Source organism: Condylura cristata, unplaced genomic scaffold, assembly GCF_000260355.1.
Source record: "Condylura cristata isolate star-nosed mole 26May11 unplaced genomic scaffold, ConCri1.0 scaffold00008, whole genome shotgun sequence".
NCBI lineage: Eukaryota > Metazoa > Chordata > Mammalia > Eulipotyphla > Talpidae > Condylura > Condylura cristata.
In genome coordinates this window covers 39427266-39446678 of record NW_004567109.1, presented here as the reverse complement: position 1 = coordinate 39446678, position 19413 = coordinate 39427266, and the positions used below count along the sequence as shown (strand labels likewise).

The 19413-nt window shown below is 36.4% G+C and overlaps 1 protein-coding gene across 1 annotated transcript in view; it reads right to left on the bottom strand.

Annotated features, from left to right (window-relative positions):
• Nucleotides 1-19413, bottom strand: part of IL23R (interleukin 23 receptor) — a 52407-nt gene that overhangs the window by 16038 nt on the left and 16956 nt on the right. The window contains exons 4-6 of the mRNA XM_004679517.1: nt 17784-17944; nt 10447-10592; nt 5180-5336 (exon numbers count right to left, since the gene is read on the bottom strand). Of these exons, the coding sequence (XP_004679574.1) occupies nt 5180-5336; nt 10447-10592; nt 17784-17944 (464 nt within the window). The remainder of the gene's footprint in view (nt 1-5179; nt 5337-10446; nt 10593-17783; nt 17945-19413) is intronic.

Sequence of the window (19413 nt, the reverse complement as noted above, 5' to 3'; positions counted from 1 at the left end):
TGGATTTATGGTGGTTTGTGACTTAGGCAGTGGTGAGCAGGAGGAACAGGAAGCAGAGACATGGTTCTCACATAGTCACTCTTTTCTGACCTCCAAATTCACTATTACTAAGCCAGTGGCTTGAACAATCAGATCTCCTTTTTTTTTTTAAAGATTTATTTATTCATGCATACAAGAACTGAGGTGTAGGCCAGAGGTGCAGGGGTAAGAGGTTCACCAGAGACAGAGTGGAGAACAGAACAAGCAGATTAAGTGAAATATACTGCTGAGGGGAGCAGCAGGCAAGACAGGAGAGGTCTGCTGCGACATGTGTGTAGCTCCCTGATCAGGGATCAAACTCTGGCAGCAGCTGCAATGGCTACAGGTAGCTTCATAGTGCTGAGTCTTAACCCCCTGTGCCACAATAAAGGCTCAGATCTCCTTTTATGTCCACCTTCCCTGCCACACCTTATACTGTTCTTCCTGACACTTGTCCTTCCTACAAGGTATGTCTAATCTCTAGAGCAGTGATTATTATACTTTATTGAAGAATATTACTTGGTTAGAAGCTGAGAATTTGAATTTTAAGTAGTGTCCAAGTATTTTTAGTGCAGATGGTCTACAGACTCCACTCTGAGAAGCACTGCTTTCTAATATTTTACTGGAACAGGACCAGCTGGAAAACACATTATGAATTGCCCTGTGTTGGTTTTGTCTTAGGCAAGTCTGTCTTTCCCACCTACACTTTATCCTCATCCCAAACTGCTCTATTGTATCCCCAGGTTTCTGGAGTTCTATGGCTCCATCCTCTATTCCTTAAGCCAAATCTTTCCCCACAATTTGTCTTTGTGCCAAAGTAGGCATAGTATCTCATGGTTCCCTCTTTTCCCTTGTGTTTGCATTTTCATTACAAACATTACAGTAAAACTGAAACTGTTGGCATAGTTTTAGTATTAGTGAATGGGTAGAGGAGGATTTTGTTAGGTGACTGAGGAGCAAGTCATGGGAATGATATAGGTCCTTCCTAAATATCTTAGGAAAAAGCCTGACAGAGCCAGTACGAGTGCTAGAATCCCAGCCTGCATATGCCCCACCTCTACCTAGCTTGACTGTCTTCATAACATTTCATAAAAGTGCTTATTCTTCCTGGGCATCACCATCTTTATCTGCACAATTATAATAATATTTACATTCATTTTTATAAGGCTACAGTGATAAACATAAGGTAATTTATATGTAAAACACTTATCTCAGTGCTCACTACATAGTTACCATCCTTAAATGTTAACTACTGTTACTTATTCTCAAGTCACTCTGGAGCCACTTAATTTGTTTCTTCTTAATATACCAGCATAGAAAATAATGAGCCTCTAAGTCAGAAAAACGATGTGTTTACTAAAGTCTGACAGTTTGATTACTCCCCCTTTCTTTTTTAATATAAGGTTTTGTTTTCCACTAATGTCTAAATATATTTTTTTAAGATTTTATTGATTCATACAGAACGGTACAGGCCAGAGATGCGGAGGGTGAGAGAATTCACCAGAGACAGAGCAGGGAGCAGAGCAGGCAGATCTACGAAGTACACTGCTGAGGGGAGCAGCGGGCGGGTCAGGAGAGGTCTGCCACGACATGTGGATCTCCTCGGGGCAGGCGGGAATCGAACTCATGGGGAAGTGGCTTAAGCTTCTTTGTGCTGTGCTTTAACCCACTGCGCCACCAGGGAGGGCCTGTCTAAATATTTTTAAGAGGGAAAATGAAGAAGTCTTGGAGGTCATTTAACCCTTACTGTGAATGAGTGAATTGGCTTCTTTGGGGCTCAGTGTTTTAAAGGTCAGGGACAGGCAATCACCTAGTGGGAATGTGAGACAAAAGGATGCGGTTTTGAAGGATGAGCCACACTGACTTCATGTTATGCCCTGTATTGCCATCTGGACAGAATTTTGAGATAACTCAGTTCAGTGATACAAACTTAAACATTTTATAGAATAGAATAGGAAATTCCTGCATTGATGGACAATTTTTGTGAGTTATGTTTCTTCATGAATAAATAAACCCTTAATTACTAGTATAGCTGGCTAAAATGCCCTATTATCAAGTAAGTTGGTTAATGAAAACATTATAGAAACTATAGAAACTATGTATTTTTATTTTTCAATTGTGAAACAATTCAAACTTCAATTGTAAGGTTTGATTCTTATTGCTTTTATTTATATCTGTAAAATGTCATGTCATTTGCTTTTTTATTGACTGTCTTCTCCAGAATTAAGGGATCTTTTCCTCTTGCTTATTGAGGTTCTGCAACTACTAAAGACACTGATAGGTGCTTGGTACATGACGCTAAATTAATATTTCAGGGCCTACCTGGGGCACTGGGGTTAAAGTCTCAGCACTATGAAGCTATCCCTGCCAGGGAGCTGACCCACATGGAGCAGGAGACCTCTCCTGTCTCTCCCAATACTCCCCTCAGCAGTATATTTCAATGCATCTGCCTGTTCCGCTCCTTGCTCTGTCTCTGGTGAATTCTCTCACCCCCAGCCCATACCTCTGGCATACACCCCAGTTCTTACATGCATAAAAATAATCTTTAAAAAAATTAATATTTCATTAATGGCTTTTCATGGATGTCTTTTTAAAAGCAATTGATTTTAAACATTTACTAAAAAGCAATTTGGTAACTTGTATCAGCCATCTTAAAATGTATTTATTTCTTGATCCAGTAAGACCCAAAGACAGGAGAATTTATATACAAAGCTATTCAAAGAAATTTATTGATAATGAAAAAATAGAATAAACTAGATATTATTTAAGTACGAAAATGGTTAAATAAACTATGTAATTCTGTAAACTGGAATGCTGTGCAGACATTCCATAAGCTTTTAAAAGCTCAATCAGAATATGAAATCATAGTACCAATCATTGAAAAAAAATGTACATTAGAAAGATACTGGTATTAAATTCATTAAAATGTAGATGGCGGCCCTCCCTGGTGGCGCAGCGGGTTAAAGTACAGCACTGAGAATCTAAAGCTGCTTCCGCATGAGTTCAATTCCCACCTGCCCCGGAGGTGACCACATGGTGTGGCAGACCTCTCCTGACCTGCCCGCTGCTCCCCTCAGCAGTGCACTTCGTCGATCTGCCTGTTCTATTCCCCACTCTGTCTCTGGTGAAGCCTCTCACCGCCCCTGAGCCTCTGGCCTGTACCCCCAGTTCTGTATGCACAAATAAATAAATCTTTAAAAAAAAAAATGTAGATGGCAGGGCCCTCCCTGATGATGCAATGGGTTAAAGTGCAAAGCTATGAAGCTGTCCGCAGTCAGTGCAATGCAAGTTTGATTCCCAGCCCGGGAGGTGATCCACATGGTGTGGCAGACCTCTCCTGACATGCCCGCTGCTCCCCTCTGCAGTGTACTTCACTTGATCTGCCTGTTCTGCTCACCACTCTGTCTCTGGTGAATTCTCTTATACCCCCACACCTCTGGCCTGTACCCCAGTTCTTGTGTGCATAAATAAATTTTTTAAAATGTAGACAGTAGTTATGTACAGGTTGTATTTTACAATAAATTTACATTTTGCAAACAGATAAAGAAGTGGTAAACACTTAATGTGTCTTACAAAAAAATTTATACCAAGAGAAAGTATGTGATTCCTCTCAGTTAACATCTTAAATTTGGATAGATACAAGTTTTTAAGGATATTTTTTGCTTATTAAGTGACAGTTTTCCTTAGAAGCAGTAACTAAATTTAGACTTAAAAGGAAATTGTCATGTTCCTTTTCTCTGTTAGCTGATATCTAAAAATTTACTTTTAAAGGAGAACTGTTGTGAACCTATACTTGCAAAATACTGTGGTAAGCTCGTCCACTTTGATGTAACAGGTTAAAGAAAGAAATTGATGAATTTGCTGAGGGCTGATAGTATGAAAATTGTGTTCTAGTTTTGGTGCTATTACCCACCAGCAATGTTTAGTTTTCTCAGTTGTAAGGTGGTGCCATTACATTATCAAATATATTTGATGCAATTATCAAACAAGCTTATGCATAGTAGTATTGTGTAAGTCGTAAGTAAATGTTAGTTATCAATTTGGATGACATCAATTTGAATAACAACTCTTGCTAGACAATTCGAGATTTCATTTAAAAGTAATTGCATTGCTAAGTCCTGACTACTATAAGGTGGCATCTAAATTCCTATGAATTTTTAACATCAACTTAAGAGAGAATACTTTAAATTTAGAACTTTAAGAGATGATACTGGGTGTTGTAAGGATTATAAGCAATTCTCTTAATAATGTGCTTCTAAAATTTAGGCACCAGGGGGCGCCAAAAGAACTTTTTGGAGCGTTTTGCCACTAGGCTCTAAGTACTTAATTGGTGTTCATCAATATTTAGAATGTATGTCAAAGTGTTTTGAAAACATAAAACACAAATGCAAGATTATATGTTATAATAAATGCAATTTAATAATACTGCGATTATAATTAAATCCTTCAGCTCCAAAGAAAAAAATTTAAATCTAATATATAAGCTACTGTGCAGTAGGCAATTTCAGATTACAGGGTCAGTGTGGACTATTAGGACAATTATAATAGGTTCATTTTATTATTTACTTACAACTGACTTCTATTTGATTAATATTTTATTGAATTACATATGTAAAATGAGTATAAAATTAAACTAATAATATTAAGAAGGAACTATCTAAAGATAAACTAGGTCAGCTAAATTTTATTGAAAGGAGAATGTAATCCTCTGTTTAAGTGTTTTAACTCTTCACGATTGCTTTGCATGTAGTATATATTCAATGTTTATTAACATGATGCGATTTATGTCTCTCTAGAATACATTTAATCAGAATGGACTAAATAATTTAATGAAACTCATTGTTTTTCTGAGCAAAAATTTTAATTATTCTGTGTCTCACAATGACCCAGTGTTTTTGTAAGAAATGTTGAGTTTTGAATATCCTCACCACCCCACAGACCCAGACCCAGGTATTAAGCAAATACCCCCAGGTGGTATTTTGCCCAGGATTTTTTGAAAACAGTTACATAAATTGTAATCAGCCTTAGCACACACAAAGCAATATATTACCACATGTTCTAGAATAGTTTTGTCAGTTTTTATAGAAGTCAAAGAAAAAATACAAATACTTAGAAGAGAGACAGAGGTCAAAATGAAACTCTTATATATAAATGCACTCACCGGTTTCAGGAGTTTTATGATAAAATGGTGAACTCCAGGACTGCCAGTACCTTTTACCTGTTTCTTGACATCTCACTTGAAATACATACTTAGTATCTGGCTCCAAGTAGAATTCTGATTGCTGCATGCGTATAAAATTTGTGTCAAATTCTTTCACCTAAAATGGATGCATAATCATTATGAAATGATACAGTCACTCCATTTAGCAGAAATGTCTGGAGTAACATAAATTCCAGGCATTCTTCTAGATCTTTAGACAATAAAAAGGGATATATGGTATTTTGCATAAAACATGGCCATCAATAATTAGAATGATTTTTAACTTTAAAATTGAAATGCATATTGCTTTGTGTTTGACAGCACCCTCAAGCTTTTAAATCTCAAGAAAGTCCAAAATGTAATATATTCATAATGGATGTCAGCAGTGGAGGATCTATTAGCAACTTTTTGAGTCCAGTCTCTCCCATCTTTCTCTTTCTCTGCAGTTGGATATTTAGATCAATAATTTTCCTGAGTGATAAAGTAATTTTACTTGTTAATGATGACTGTTATAGCCAAAAATACTTATAAGTTAAGCTATTAAACTGGTCCTTGTTGCAAATTTATGCAAATTCTGTAATGCCAATATATAAAATTATATTTGTGTATATGTGAAAATAAAACATTTAAAACCCAATGGAACATAAGCAAGAAAATAGCTGAGTTTTAAATGTACAAATCTTTTTGGGGGGCACTAAGCTGGCTATACAGTATACTGAAAAACTAGCCCCAAACAAACTGGTTCAGATGGGAGAAGCCAAGACATTTATACAGCACCTCCCCAATGTTGGAATAAGTGGGTTTATTAGAAAATTGAAGCACAATTGAAAAATAAACATAAAATATATCTAGCAGTGCAGTTACCATTCATAAAAGAGAATGTTGAAACCACAAAGATTTAAAAAAGAAACAAACAAGTTATTTATCTCCAAAAGGGATTTTTCTCTTAAAACCCAATCTAAACATAAATTTTTAAAGCTTGCAATACATGCAAATGTAAAATTCAAGAAATATCTGTTTTGGAGATATCATGGTCCTGGAAAGGCACCTTTCATAATTTCCATAAGCCACGTTTCTACCCACGAGTGTAAATATTATTGGTAACTTCTAGAGTTTTCTATGGTTCAGGAGAGATTTTACTTGTGCCTGAAGTTTGACTTTCTGGAATATGAAGAGAATGCATCTGCTTCATAGTAGCTTTCTCATAAGGAAGTTATTCTCCAGTATGCCTTTGTGCTTTATAGATAAGTCCTTTTGCAGAAGAGAAATATCCTAAAGCAGAGACAGAATTCCAAAATTGAAGGAAGAATTTTACTTAACTGTTAGTGGAGTTGTTTTTACCAAGAAGCAAGGCAGGTGACTTCTCAGGGTTTTGTATAACTCAAGATAATGTTTTCCACAGCAAAATGAACACAGAGATAGGCCTAATTGAGGGTATAGTGGAGGCTATATGATCTCAAATGCAAATATGACTTTATTTTTCACAACAGTTAATTGCTAATAGTAGCTTCAATTCTGAAAGTGAGGACATGAAAGCTTAAGCTCTATCAGTGTGTGGTACCTCTTTTCTTGGGGTTACAGTTAAGGTTGGGAGCATTCCTGGGTGGTGGGAAAGACAATTTCCAGGCTATTAAGAGACTTCTTTAATCACCACAACCTGCAGTGAAGCACCACTGTCTAAATTCTTTTGGTTACTCCTAATTACCTGCAATCCCTCCTTTCTCTGCTCATATAATCTGTACTTAGTGTTTGGTGGAGGAAGAGAGGTGGTGATTGGTAAATTTGGCAGTATTTACTCACATGATCTTCCAAGTCCTCTGTGTTATAACAGATTTATACTTTGAAATGCAAAACCAAGGATTTCACCCTTTGCTATCCAGCAACCTCTTCCATTAAGCTTTCCTGGAAAAGGTTTTAGAGAGCTAAGAATGGTTTTTATATTTTTTAATGGTTGAAATAAAATAAAAAGGATACTATTTCATAATGGATGGAAAATGATATAAAATCCAACTTTCATATTAAAAATAATATTTTATAGAAGGTAACCATGTGCATTCATTTACACAATGTCTGGCAGCTACATATATGGAACTGTGTATCTGGAATGGAGATCTTATAGACCATAAAAACTAAAATGTTTGCTATTTGGCCTATGAATGGAAAGTTTGCCAATAGCTGCTCCAGCTTAATTAGAAAAATTAATCACCCTTCTTCAATTTATTTAAATTCTCAGCCAAGACCCTTGTTACTATCTCTACTATTGGGTACCATTAAAGGCAAATAATAATAATAATGGCTATTGTTTAAAAACATTTTCTACATAAACTACACATTGTAAAAATCAATGAAGGTACAAAGATGATTATGAGCCACCCTCCCCTCCTGGAGCTCATGATTGATAGATGGAGAAATTGTTGTGTAAACAGCTAAGAAAATACAACAGGGTAAGGTGTACATGGAAGTGGGCAAGGATTGTTGTTGAGGCTTGCAAACTCAATTTTTTTGACACAAGTTTGAGGTTCTAAGGTGACAGCCTTTGAAGATAACCAAGTAGATAAATACTTTCCTCTCGGTATCAACCTTGCAGGATATCCTGCCAGACTGGCTGTTTCCTCAGCACCTTGTTGTCTATATGCAGTTTAGCTGAATGTGATTAAAAAACAACCTCTATTCAAGTGATTTTAATTTCCAGGTGGACTTCCTTGCTCTACCACATCTGTCTCCTTAGAGGTTAAAATGAAGCATAATAACCAATTTTGGTTGAATAGTAATTAATGCAGGCTCCTGGCTAGCTTCTTAAAGCATTTGATATCACATAACCATAGAGGTAGGTCTTTATCTCATTCCTGTTTTAGGTACAGGAATAATGAGGGTCTGAGAAGATAAGGATGATAATAAACTTGACCAAGTTTGCACAATTAGAATGAGGCAGCAACAGGCTTTGAACTCTAGCACCTGTGCTCTTAACCACAAAGTTTTCCTGTTTAGCTGTCTGACACTTTGAAGCAACCAACCTCCCTCCAGCAATATCTGATGGAGGCAAAACTGAGTTGGAAGAACCAATCTGTAGTTCTCGATGTCCTCCCACTCTTCTTGACTCTGACTTCCTGTCTCCCAACAAAGGCAACACTTAATGTGTCACCTAGATAAAACTGAGCAGCAGCAAAGGTGAAAAGCAAAGCTTCATCTAGCTACTACTAACTGGACTTGGGACATCTGGCTAGAAATGGAAATTCAACTTGTTTTGGGTGAGTGGCTATATATGAAAGAAACATGGTAGAAAAGAGAGGACATAGGTTTGGCTAGAAATCTATCCTTTGATTTTTCCAAATAATTTTTGGGTGCCCAAAGTGGTGTGTGAGAGGCACACATTTACTAACATGTACGTTTCAGAAATCTGGCTTGAACTTTTTTGAGCTCTACATTTTCACTTCTGAGATGGAACTGATACCATCTATCCCAAAGGATTGTTATGAAGATAATACCAAAAGATTTGTGATGAGATAACAAGTATTTTTTCAGTTCCTTCCTTTGCCTGCTTCTAATAGGAAGTCTTGAAAAGTGAGCTAAATTCCATTATTACATCTCACTCTGCGAGATATACACCGCCAGGGGGAGCAGAGAACGAGTTTCAATCAAAAAACTGCAAGTTTCTGAAAACCTATTTGGAGATACTGTAATTTCTATTTTTAAAACACTCTCATACTTTACTACCTCCTTCTATTTATGCCAAATAACGGAGTTTCATATTTTCAGTATTATCCTGTGATGGTGACACTGCATAAGGTCGTCCCCAGATGTCCTACTAGAGTATAGCCCCATTAATTCAAATTCTAAGACTTAAGAGAATTTCATGTGTTGGCTGTTTCCAAATTTACCTCAGTTCCACATATGCAAAAGTTGTGTTTTACTTTTATCCTGTTTGTTGTAGGCTTTAAGCATGAATTAATAAGTAAAGTTAAGTCCAAGAGTGTATTTGGCCCTTCACTAGGTTACTAACCAAATGATGCAGAACAGGGATTTAATGCTAAGTTTAATTAAAAAAAAAAAAACAAACTATAACGTTTACATTTCTGATGTAGGTGATAAATCTACATGCGGTAAATCAATTGATATCCATTTACTTTTAAAGCATAGTTTTCAGTGGAGGTCATGAAATCAATTTAGTTTTACCCCATCTTTTGACTCTCTTTAAATAGACTGTTCTTTAGTCAAAATGATGTTCAGGATGATGATCTTGAAGCAGGAAGCCTTTGAAGAAGTCATACTAATCAAAGGAAAATTAAATTAGATATGTCCTAGTGTTACATATATGTCATTTTGTAAACTCGTACATGATATATAACTCTTAGTAAAACAAAGCCAGAAACTCCATCACTAAGTTATTTTGATGAACTAAACAGTCTATTATACTTGAAAATAATAAAACGACAGTTCTTTTCAAATGCATAAAAATTGGAGTTTTTTTTCTCAGACAGTGTTTTTCAATAGTTCAATTAGTGAGTTTTTCTTATAATGTTCACAGCTGCTGTCACTGCTGTGATTTTATTACTGAACCTTACACCTGAGCTCCTAAAACACTTGATAACTTTCCTTAGAATAAGGCTGTTCTGACTATGGTGATGGCACATGGGTGACTTGGTGATGGGAAACCCACGGGGATTACAATTGAGATGAAAAAAAAATGTACAAAATGATGTAAAAACAAACTATTATATTATAAAAAAAAAAAGAATTTAAGGCTGTTCTAACTTTAGGTATTCATTTTCCCCCTATGTCCATTTAAGACTGAGGCCTATACTAGTAACAAATTTTACATTTTGAGTTGCACATCTTTCATTTAAAAAGAGACAATCATAAATCTAAGTTCTTTTGAGCAGTTTTTATTTCCCTAGCCACCTGCATATTGCAGCACAGATTCCTTAAATCTTATACTCATGATCACTGATATCAAGCTCACCATAGGAGACACTGAATTATAAGGAACTAAGTAGATGGACCCTCTTAGTTGGACTTTTATCTACTTAGCACTTTACAATAGAAGAACTATTTCAGGAAAGAGCTCTCAGTTTGGAATCATGTGGCAATTATTATTAAAACTGGAGTGGTTTAAATATAATACAAGATATCAGATAAAAATGTGTAAAATAGATAATTTTTAAGTCCACCGGAACCACAGATGGTTGACCTTTCTTTCACTTACATGCTAAAGAATAGTGAAAGCTTACATTCCAAGTTTGATTTGTCGTAGCTTTGTATCTCATTTCACAGGAAAACTTTTCAATTGTTGATTGACTATTCCAGTGAATTATGGTCTTGGGCACTGTGGTGTTTAAATCTTCAGCCCTGGAAATTGTGGTTGCAGAAGGTATCACTAGGGAAGAAAAGACAAAAACCTAACAGTTTACAACTTGCATAGGGAGAAATTGATACCTTTTGATCAATACATGGGCATGTTAAAACTCAAAGTACTAAAAAACAATGTCATCATTTAACTTACAATTAATGATTTTTTTCTTGTTTTCTTTAGAGCAGATGGGTCTTCTGTTTCTTCTTCTTTTTTTTTAAAGATTTATTTATTTATGCACACGAAAACTGGGTATAGGTCAGAGGATTCACCACAGACAGGGAAAGGGAACAGAATAGGCATATGTACTGAAATATACTGCTGAGGGGGAGCAGTGGGTGGGACAGGAGAGGTCTGCCACACTATGTGGGTCACCACCCTGGCCTGTGATGGAACTTCTTCCGCAGTGGCTGTGGCTAGCTTCATAGTGCTGCACTTTAACCTGTTGCACCACTAGGGAGGGCCAGCGACCACTCTTCTTGAACAAAATCCTATTTAGCCCATTTCTCAGCTTTTTAAGTGGATGTCTACATTTTGTTTTTCTTCCTTCGCTCATCTCCTTATAATCCTCACTAATTACATTTCGGAATCTGACCTTACTTAGAAAGGGAGTGTAAAAAGAGACAAAAGAGATATCTCTTCTTTCTTGTATCTTTTAGCTGTTTTGCAGCTTAAACTTAATTTAGAGAATTTGATTTGAGAAGATTTAAATTGAGACTTTTCACTATGTATTTTCATTTTCTTGTGTTTGAGAGAAACATGTATGAATATTTATATTCATTGCTAAGTTGTTTTATTTTCCATTGAAATAAATCTATATTTGAAAGTATGATTTGAAAGCTTTACAAGGCTCTAAGACTTTATTAGTTGTTGGTGTGTTCTTTGATAATCTCAAAAGGGAACTAAACTTCTGATTGGCTATCTTACAAGTTTTTTGTTGCTGTTACTGTACTAAGAGTAATAGCATAAAACTGGAATCTCTATTTCTAAACTTCATAAATACTTGTAATTTGTTCTGTCTGAACAAAATAGACTCATTGGCACTTCTATGCATGGCAGAACATTGAAAACTTCTAACTTTGCTAGATGTATTATTTAGCAAAGAAACCAACAGTCTGTATTTTCAGGGACCATTGTTAAACTTACTATTCTTTATGAGTTAGTCTTTTTATTTAATCTAGGCTTATAAAGTACTTTTTATAAGCTTATAAAGAATCAATCACTGCTAAATATAAAATGTGTGCATGAATATGATTTATAAAGAAATATAAAAATTAGAGATCTTTTCTCTAGTAGGAATTCTATAATCCTCAGGCTTAATCTAGCATAGGAAGTAGTAATAATGAATTAGTCTGAATAACTTACTGTTTGGACTTATTTTTTATGAATGCCATTTACTTGTGTAAGTTTCTGATTATAAGAATCAGTATACAGAGATTTCTAGCATCAAGAAAATAGCTTCTTGGGGCCATTTCAGCAGCCTCAAGGATACAAATTGCTCACCCCTCTGCTACTTTTCATTTCTAGGTTTGGCTGGATACTGGTATAGCAGCTCAAGTATTCTAGGATCTTTTTGCAGAGAGAACTGTTCTGAGAAGGAAGTGAAAGACTGTTTAGTCCTATGAGAAATACGGAAAGCACAAACTCAGGTTTAAGATAGAGTACTAGCACAGAGGAGGTTAATGCAACAGAGAAGTAAGCCTGTAGGTTTGAATGAACCATATTTTTTCAAATAATTGTGTGTTGTATAGATTTATTTGAGTATGTGGTTTGTTACACATGACTCAAATATGAATTTCCGCTGTCATGGCTTAGTTTTCAAACTTTTCCATCAGGTCTTACAATTTTTCAAAAATAAATGGTAAATTCATCATAGAAGCCATATTTTCAGTTTCCATTTGTATTGAAATAAAGAACCAGATTATAGTTGCTAGGTATCTTTTCAGCAATTTATTACTTATAATTAGCCAGTTGGGAGAATCCATGTTCAAAATGGCAACTAGAAGGCACTGCACTGTGGGCTTTGAAATCTATTTCTCCACAAGAGACGTTTAAGCAATCCCTTCACTTGTCATTTGGCACAGTGTTACTGCCCTATTCACTCAACCCTGCCTTTCAGCACAGCATCCCTAACTTAATTAAAGCTCAATCCCATAGCTGTTAGGTGGAAATTGCTCCCAGGAGAGTCCTCTGTCCTCAGTTTCATAGAGCCATTCATTTATCTAACTTGCAATATCACATTCTGAAAGTGTCACACATGAATATATCTCATCCATTAATAATCAGTTGAGTGGAGCCTTCTATACAGTTAACCTGTGTTTACCAATCTGTGCTTTTAGAGCACAGGAAAATGTACTCTAAAATTCTACTCTTTTAGAGTATTAGGAAGTGAGAAAGGAGAAGGAGAGAAAGGAGAAGTAGATGTGGGGGGAACAGGGGAGAGGAGAAATAGCAACATTAAACAAGAGGCGCTTGGTTCAGTGTGGAAAGTCTGATTTGGAGGTGACAGCCCCTGAGATTTTCCCTTAATGTGAGGTGGTGTAATGGTTACCTACAGCAAGTCAGCACATCTAAGATGAAATCTGGCTCCCTTTTTTACTAGCTATGTGACTTGGAGAAATTTTTCTATCTCTTTCTTCATCTTAAAATAGGAATAGTAGTATCATGTATGGCTGCTTCTAGAATTAATATGATGTGCAAGTTGATTATCTGGAACATAGTAGGTGTTCAATAAATAAATGCAATAATACTAAGATCATAATAAGATAATAACGGTGATACTACTACTAATTTTGCTGCTAAAAATAACAGTGAAAATGATATGAACCTGATAACTTTTAAACACTGTCCATTGAAAGGAAACTGCTTTAAGACAAGGGCATATTGCAACACTGTGCTATTGTACTTCAGAGTGTTAACTTATGAAAATGTTTTGATTGTGGTCAAGAGAGCTATATAACTCTGTAGGATAGAAAGAATATGCCATCTTAAAGTATGCCTTTGCAAAAAATTTTATCTCATAAGAGGGACTCTGTAGACTGGGTAGAAGTTGCCCTTTTGAAAGAAATAATTACATTTACAGAAGAAGAGTTTTCTATATTAGGGTATCTGTACTAGAAAACCTAATTTCTTTAGCTCTTTACAGTGGAGCAGAATTTATTTATTGATTGATTTTTTAAAGATTTTTTTTATTTATTCATATGGAACTGGGGTACAGGCCAGAGATGTGGAGGGTGAGAGGGTTCACCAGAGACAGAGAGGGGAGCAGAACAAGCAGATCGACGAGGTACACTGCTGAGGGGAACAGCGGGCGGGTCAGGAGAGGTCTGCCTCACCATGTGGATCTCCTCCCGGGCAGGCGGGAATCGAACTCATGTGGAAGTGGCGTTAGCTTTTTAGTGCTGTGCTTTAACCCGCTGCGCCACCAGGGAGGGCCCTACTTATTGATTTTTAAAGATTTATTTATGCATACAGAACTAGGGTACAGGCCAAGGTGCAGGGGTGGTGAGAAGATTCACCAGAGACAGAGTGGGGAGCAGAACAGGCAAACTGACCAAGTATACTGCTGAGGGGAGCAGCAGGTACATCAGGAGAGGTTTGCTGTGCCATGTAGATCACCTCTGGGGCTGGGGATCTAACTCACACTGAAGGGGCTGCTGGTAGCTTTGTAGTGCTGAACTTTAACCGGTATTGGAGCAGAATTTAAATCTGTGTAAGAGTTACACCTTTGTTTACTGTGCCTTCTCTGGCATCCTCCCATAACTGACTTTTCCCTCTCCCCAGCTTTCTCTACCTTAGCTAAGGTATTTGAGATAACATCTGAAAACTTGGGTGACGGGAGTTACTGAGTCTTTAAGGGTCTCTCCTATATGTCCAGGAAGTGTACATGTTTATTGTTAAACTTCTTTCAAGTGTTTTTCTCATCTGTCACTCTGTCTGGTGCCAGCCCATGAGAACCCAGAGGCATTTGGAATGATTTCCTTTTTGCCTTAGCAATAGCAAGAATATACAACACAACGACTAATAATTCATCACCATATTCAGCAGTATTAGTTTTGCTGAGTGCCAGAAGAAAATTCCCCCACTCCATCTAAGTTTTTATGAGGGTGGATGGAATTGGGCGGAGGGTAGAAGGAATCACAATTTAACAACATACTTATAGAGAATTTACATGTCCATAAATTCTAAAAATGGGGCAAACCAGCTGGACTCCTTGGTGACAGGGGTTAAGCCTCAAACACTCCCTCACTACCAGTTGTCAATGCTTTGGTCTGAGTTCATCCTGACCAGGGAGCTGACCCACATATGGCACACAGACCTCTCATGACCCGTCCACTGCTTCTCTCAGTAGTGTATTTCAGTCAGTCTGTTTGCTCCCCACTCTGTCTCTGGTGAAGCCTTTCAGCCCCTACACCTCTGGTCTATACCCAAATTCTTCTATGCAAAAATAAAAATAAACAAAATAAAAGCATTTATAAAAAAAAAGAGGCAAACCAGGAATATAAATTTATCCCTTGTTTAAGAACTTGGGATCTTAATTAAGGAGAGAAAAATTGGGAGATTTCACTAGCTAACAAGAGGGTAAGAGGGTGATCTCATTCTTTTACTCTGAGAGAGTAAAAACATGTGTTTCTCGGGTGGGAAGGACATGTTCACTGATACACCTACACCTGGATGATACCTCCCAAACTACTTTTTTTTAAGTATTAAGAAGAGGGAGACAAAACAAAACACTGTGTTCAATCTCTAGGATTTTCATCACTCTTAACATAAAATAATTTACATGCTTTAAATGACAATAGACTTCTAGATGCTCACAGGATCTTAATTGGTGCTTAGTCCCCATATCAAGGTGATATTTACTCTAAAGAGTCCATTTGATCCATACTGAGAAAAACCTAACTGATCCTTTTGGGGAAACTGATCTTACAATTTCTTACCTTTGGAAGTTCTCTAAGTTCCATATTTTAAAAATTTAGGATGATAGACGAGTCCCTTTGTTTTTAGAATAGCTCAATTCAGCTAAACATTTGTGGCCAATTCCTAGAGGCAATCCTATAAATAAATGGCTTCCCAAAATTATCTAGCTAGTGGGTGAAAGATACATGTAAAGGCTGCGTCTGGTCCTTGACAGAGACAGTGGCAGCTACCATCATGATCTCATAGTGGGTATGTGGTAAGTTTTGATTTTTCATTCTCTCCTCTGTCCCAGTCCTGGAACCTGCCTAATTCCTTTTTTGTGATTCCCTTCCAGAAGGTACCTCAAGTTTATGACACCCTTTTGGATTTCAGTCAATCTGCTATGGACCAAGCCTCTTACCAATAGGTGCATGGTTTAATTTTCAAAGTTTTATTGGGAATTTGTTACTTGAATTCCTTTCTCTCTCCATACCAATTCTACTAAATCCTTTCTTCTCTCTCTACACGTACCAATTCTATTAAAGGTCTTTCATATGAAGATATGTTTTCTTTGCCTTTGTGTGGCTAAATGTGTACCTCTTAACAGTTTGGAGTCCCTGGACTCATGCTTGCAGACTGATGTTAAATATTTTAAGAGCAAATATACATCTTTGCTGATGTATGTATACTCAGCTCAATGATATGCTGACAGGACTAGATTTCTCTTAGCTATATGATGGCCTTGATAGTAAAGATAACTTAAAGCACCTCATGTTTAAATGGTTTATAATCTTTATTAAGAAACTGCTCACAGCAAGAATACTTTTGTCCTCTTAGCAGATCTTGTTTAAGTATACTATTGATACTAAAGCTTAATTTAAAGATCTTTATTACAATTTATTTGAATTCATCTGATTTGAACACACATAATGTTCCATTCTTATTTAGTGTTTCTTTTCCATTCAGGTAAAATTGGTCTGCTTTATATTGAGATCAGATTTGTTTCTCTCAATGAAAATGGATCTTTCAGGCAGAGATAGTTCCCTTTTGTTCATTAAAGCTAATTAAAACTCTTAACCCTTGAAACCTTGGTTTCTAAATCGTAAATACTCTGTAAAATCTGTTTGTAAAATCAGCAAACTTTTAGGTTAAAGATTCGCAAATTCTCAAAATTTCTAGAATGTGTTTAAAATTCCGTGTAATAAAATTTACAAATTTGAATTCTCTAGTCTATAACAAAAATAAACAAAAAAGTTCTGTAATTAATATTTCTATGGAATGATACACATAGTCAAATAATTCTTATTAAAGTTAGTAAAACTTTCAAATTTTAAATGATATTTGAGAAACTAAGTAATGCAAAAAATTTTTTAAATTGTTAAAATTTTAAAATAGTCTAAATCTTCAACAAGAAGGAATTAATAAAAGACAGTAATAGGGCCCTGTTACATTTGTAGGGCCCTTCCTGGTAGTGCAGTGGGTTAAAGCACAGTACTAAGAAGCTAAAGCCACTTCAGCATGAGTTCGATCCCAGCCCAGGAGATGATCCACACAGCACGGAAGACCTCTCCTGACCTTCCCATTGCTCCCCTCAGCAGTATACTTCATCTATCTGCCTGTTCTGCTCCCCACTTTGTGTCTGGTGACCTCTCACCACTCCTGCACCTCTGGCCTATACCCCAGTTCTGTATGCATAAATAAATAAATCTTTGAAAAAATAGTATTGTAGACTAAATTAATAGAAATCTTAATTGTATATTTTAAGTTTAAAAATACATGGCCTAAGAATCTGAAACAAAAATGTTAATATTTATTATATTTGGTAGGTTAACATAACATGTTTAAATAATGCTCCTCAGTTTTCTATGCATTTTGTAAAACTTCAAAATAAAAGCAAAAAAAACATAACTTAAAAACAGTGTTTACAATAGAATTCTTAGTATGCTGTACTTCTGACAACCTTCCTCATCATGCTTTATTATAATCTCAATTTCTTTGCCAAGTCCTAGTAGACTGCAAGATATTTAGGGCATAGGTACCTATCTCTTAATTCCCCTTTACCTCATAGCAGTGCTTGAATGTAAGAAGCTCTCAACAAGTATTTGTAAAAACACAGACACCCATGTAGAAGTAAGCCTGGAAAGATATACAGCAAAATGGTAGCAATATTATTCTGAGTTGTCTCAAGTATGGGTAATTTTTTTCTTTATTATGATCTGCAGGAACTTTAGGGGAATCTTCTGAAAGCTTGACTTAATTTGACAAGATTAATGTAACTATTTGCTTATTTGTAAAGATATAGATTTTATTAGTCTTTACCTATGTCATCCAGGTGAATTTGCAGTTGTTTTGACTTCTCCGTACCCAGTACATTTGAAGCTTGGACCCAAACCAAATATTTCCTTCCACCTTGTAATGAATCAGTGGAGATGTTAATGTAACTTGAGGTAAAATAGTGTTGCTCTTCCTCTGTCTCTAAGCTACAAAAAAAAAAAAAAAAAAAAAACACCCATTGTGTTTTGTTTGAATTAATTATTCCTTAATTTTTAAGCTACTTTTTTAGACTATTTTAATAATGAACTGTGTTACTAAAAAATTAACTAAAATTGTTTTGATTTTTTTAAAGATTTATTTATTTGTGCATACAGAACTGGGCTACAGGCCAGAGGCTCAGGGGCGGCGAGAGGCTTCACCAGAGACAGAGTGGGGAACAGAACAGGCAGATCGACGAAGTACACTGCTGAGGGGAGCAGCGGATGAGTCAGGAGAGGTCTTTCACACCATGTGGTCACCTCCGGGGCAGGCGGGAATTGAACTCATGCAGAAGCGGCTTTAGATTCTCAGTGCTGTGCTTTAACCCGCTGCACCACCAGGGAGGGCCCAATTGTTTTGATTTTAAAAATATTTAAAAAGGTATTCAAGGCCCTCCCTGGTGGCACAGCAGGTTAAAGCACTGCACTAAGAAGCTGAAACCACTTCCGCATGAGTTCGATTCCCACCTGCCCTGGAGGTGACCACATGGCGTGGCAGACCTCTCCTGACCCGCCCGCTGCTCCCCTCAGCAGTGTACTTCCTGGATCTGCCTGTTCTGCTCCCCACTCTGTCTCTGGTGAAGTCTTTCACCACCCCTGAGTCTCTGGCCTGTATTCTGTTTTTTTTGTTGCACTAATTAATTCTTTTTTAAAAAAAAAAAAAAAAGGTATTCAAGATTATCCAAGGTCACAGTATGAGCTTCATAGGTCCTAGGCACTAGGACCCCTTGTTCTAATACAGCCCCCTGCATATCTGGCCTTTACCCCAGTTCTGTATGCATAAATAAGTCAATCTTTAAAAAATATATTTTAAATATTCAAAAATTATATCTTAATTAAAATGTGAATGTTTTAGTATTTTGATTTTCAGCTGAAGACTCTGCTTTCAGTTTGTTAAGAACTCCTGAGGGAAACCTACAGAAATTGGGCCCCCTCAGACTCTAAAATACTATTATCTACAATATAATTAGATCCATTCATAGCATGAATGTATTCCACTCAATTTTGCTAAGTTCACATTTCATGAACCCTTTCAAATACCAACTCTTTATTTCCTTTTCTTAGGTTTCTAAATCTGCATCCTCGGTAATTACTTCCAATGTAACATTTCCATTAGTTCATTTTCATTTGACTTTTGCCTTCATTTCTCCCATAAAACTACTTTTCTAAAATGACGTCCTTTCCAAGGGAAGGGCCCACTCCCTTCTCCCATCTCCTCTTAGCCAGCCTCATGAAGGGTCAGCCATCAACACTTGTCTTTTCTCTCTGCTTCTTACCTTGTTTCATTCACTTTCACTTTCTTGACTTCAATCACTGTTCCTTTTTTTTTTTTTTTTTTGCATATAGTAGATTTGGTGTGTAGGCCAGAGGTGGGGGAACAAGAGTAAGAGGATTCACCAGATACAGAGTGAGGAGTA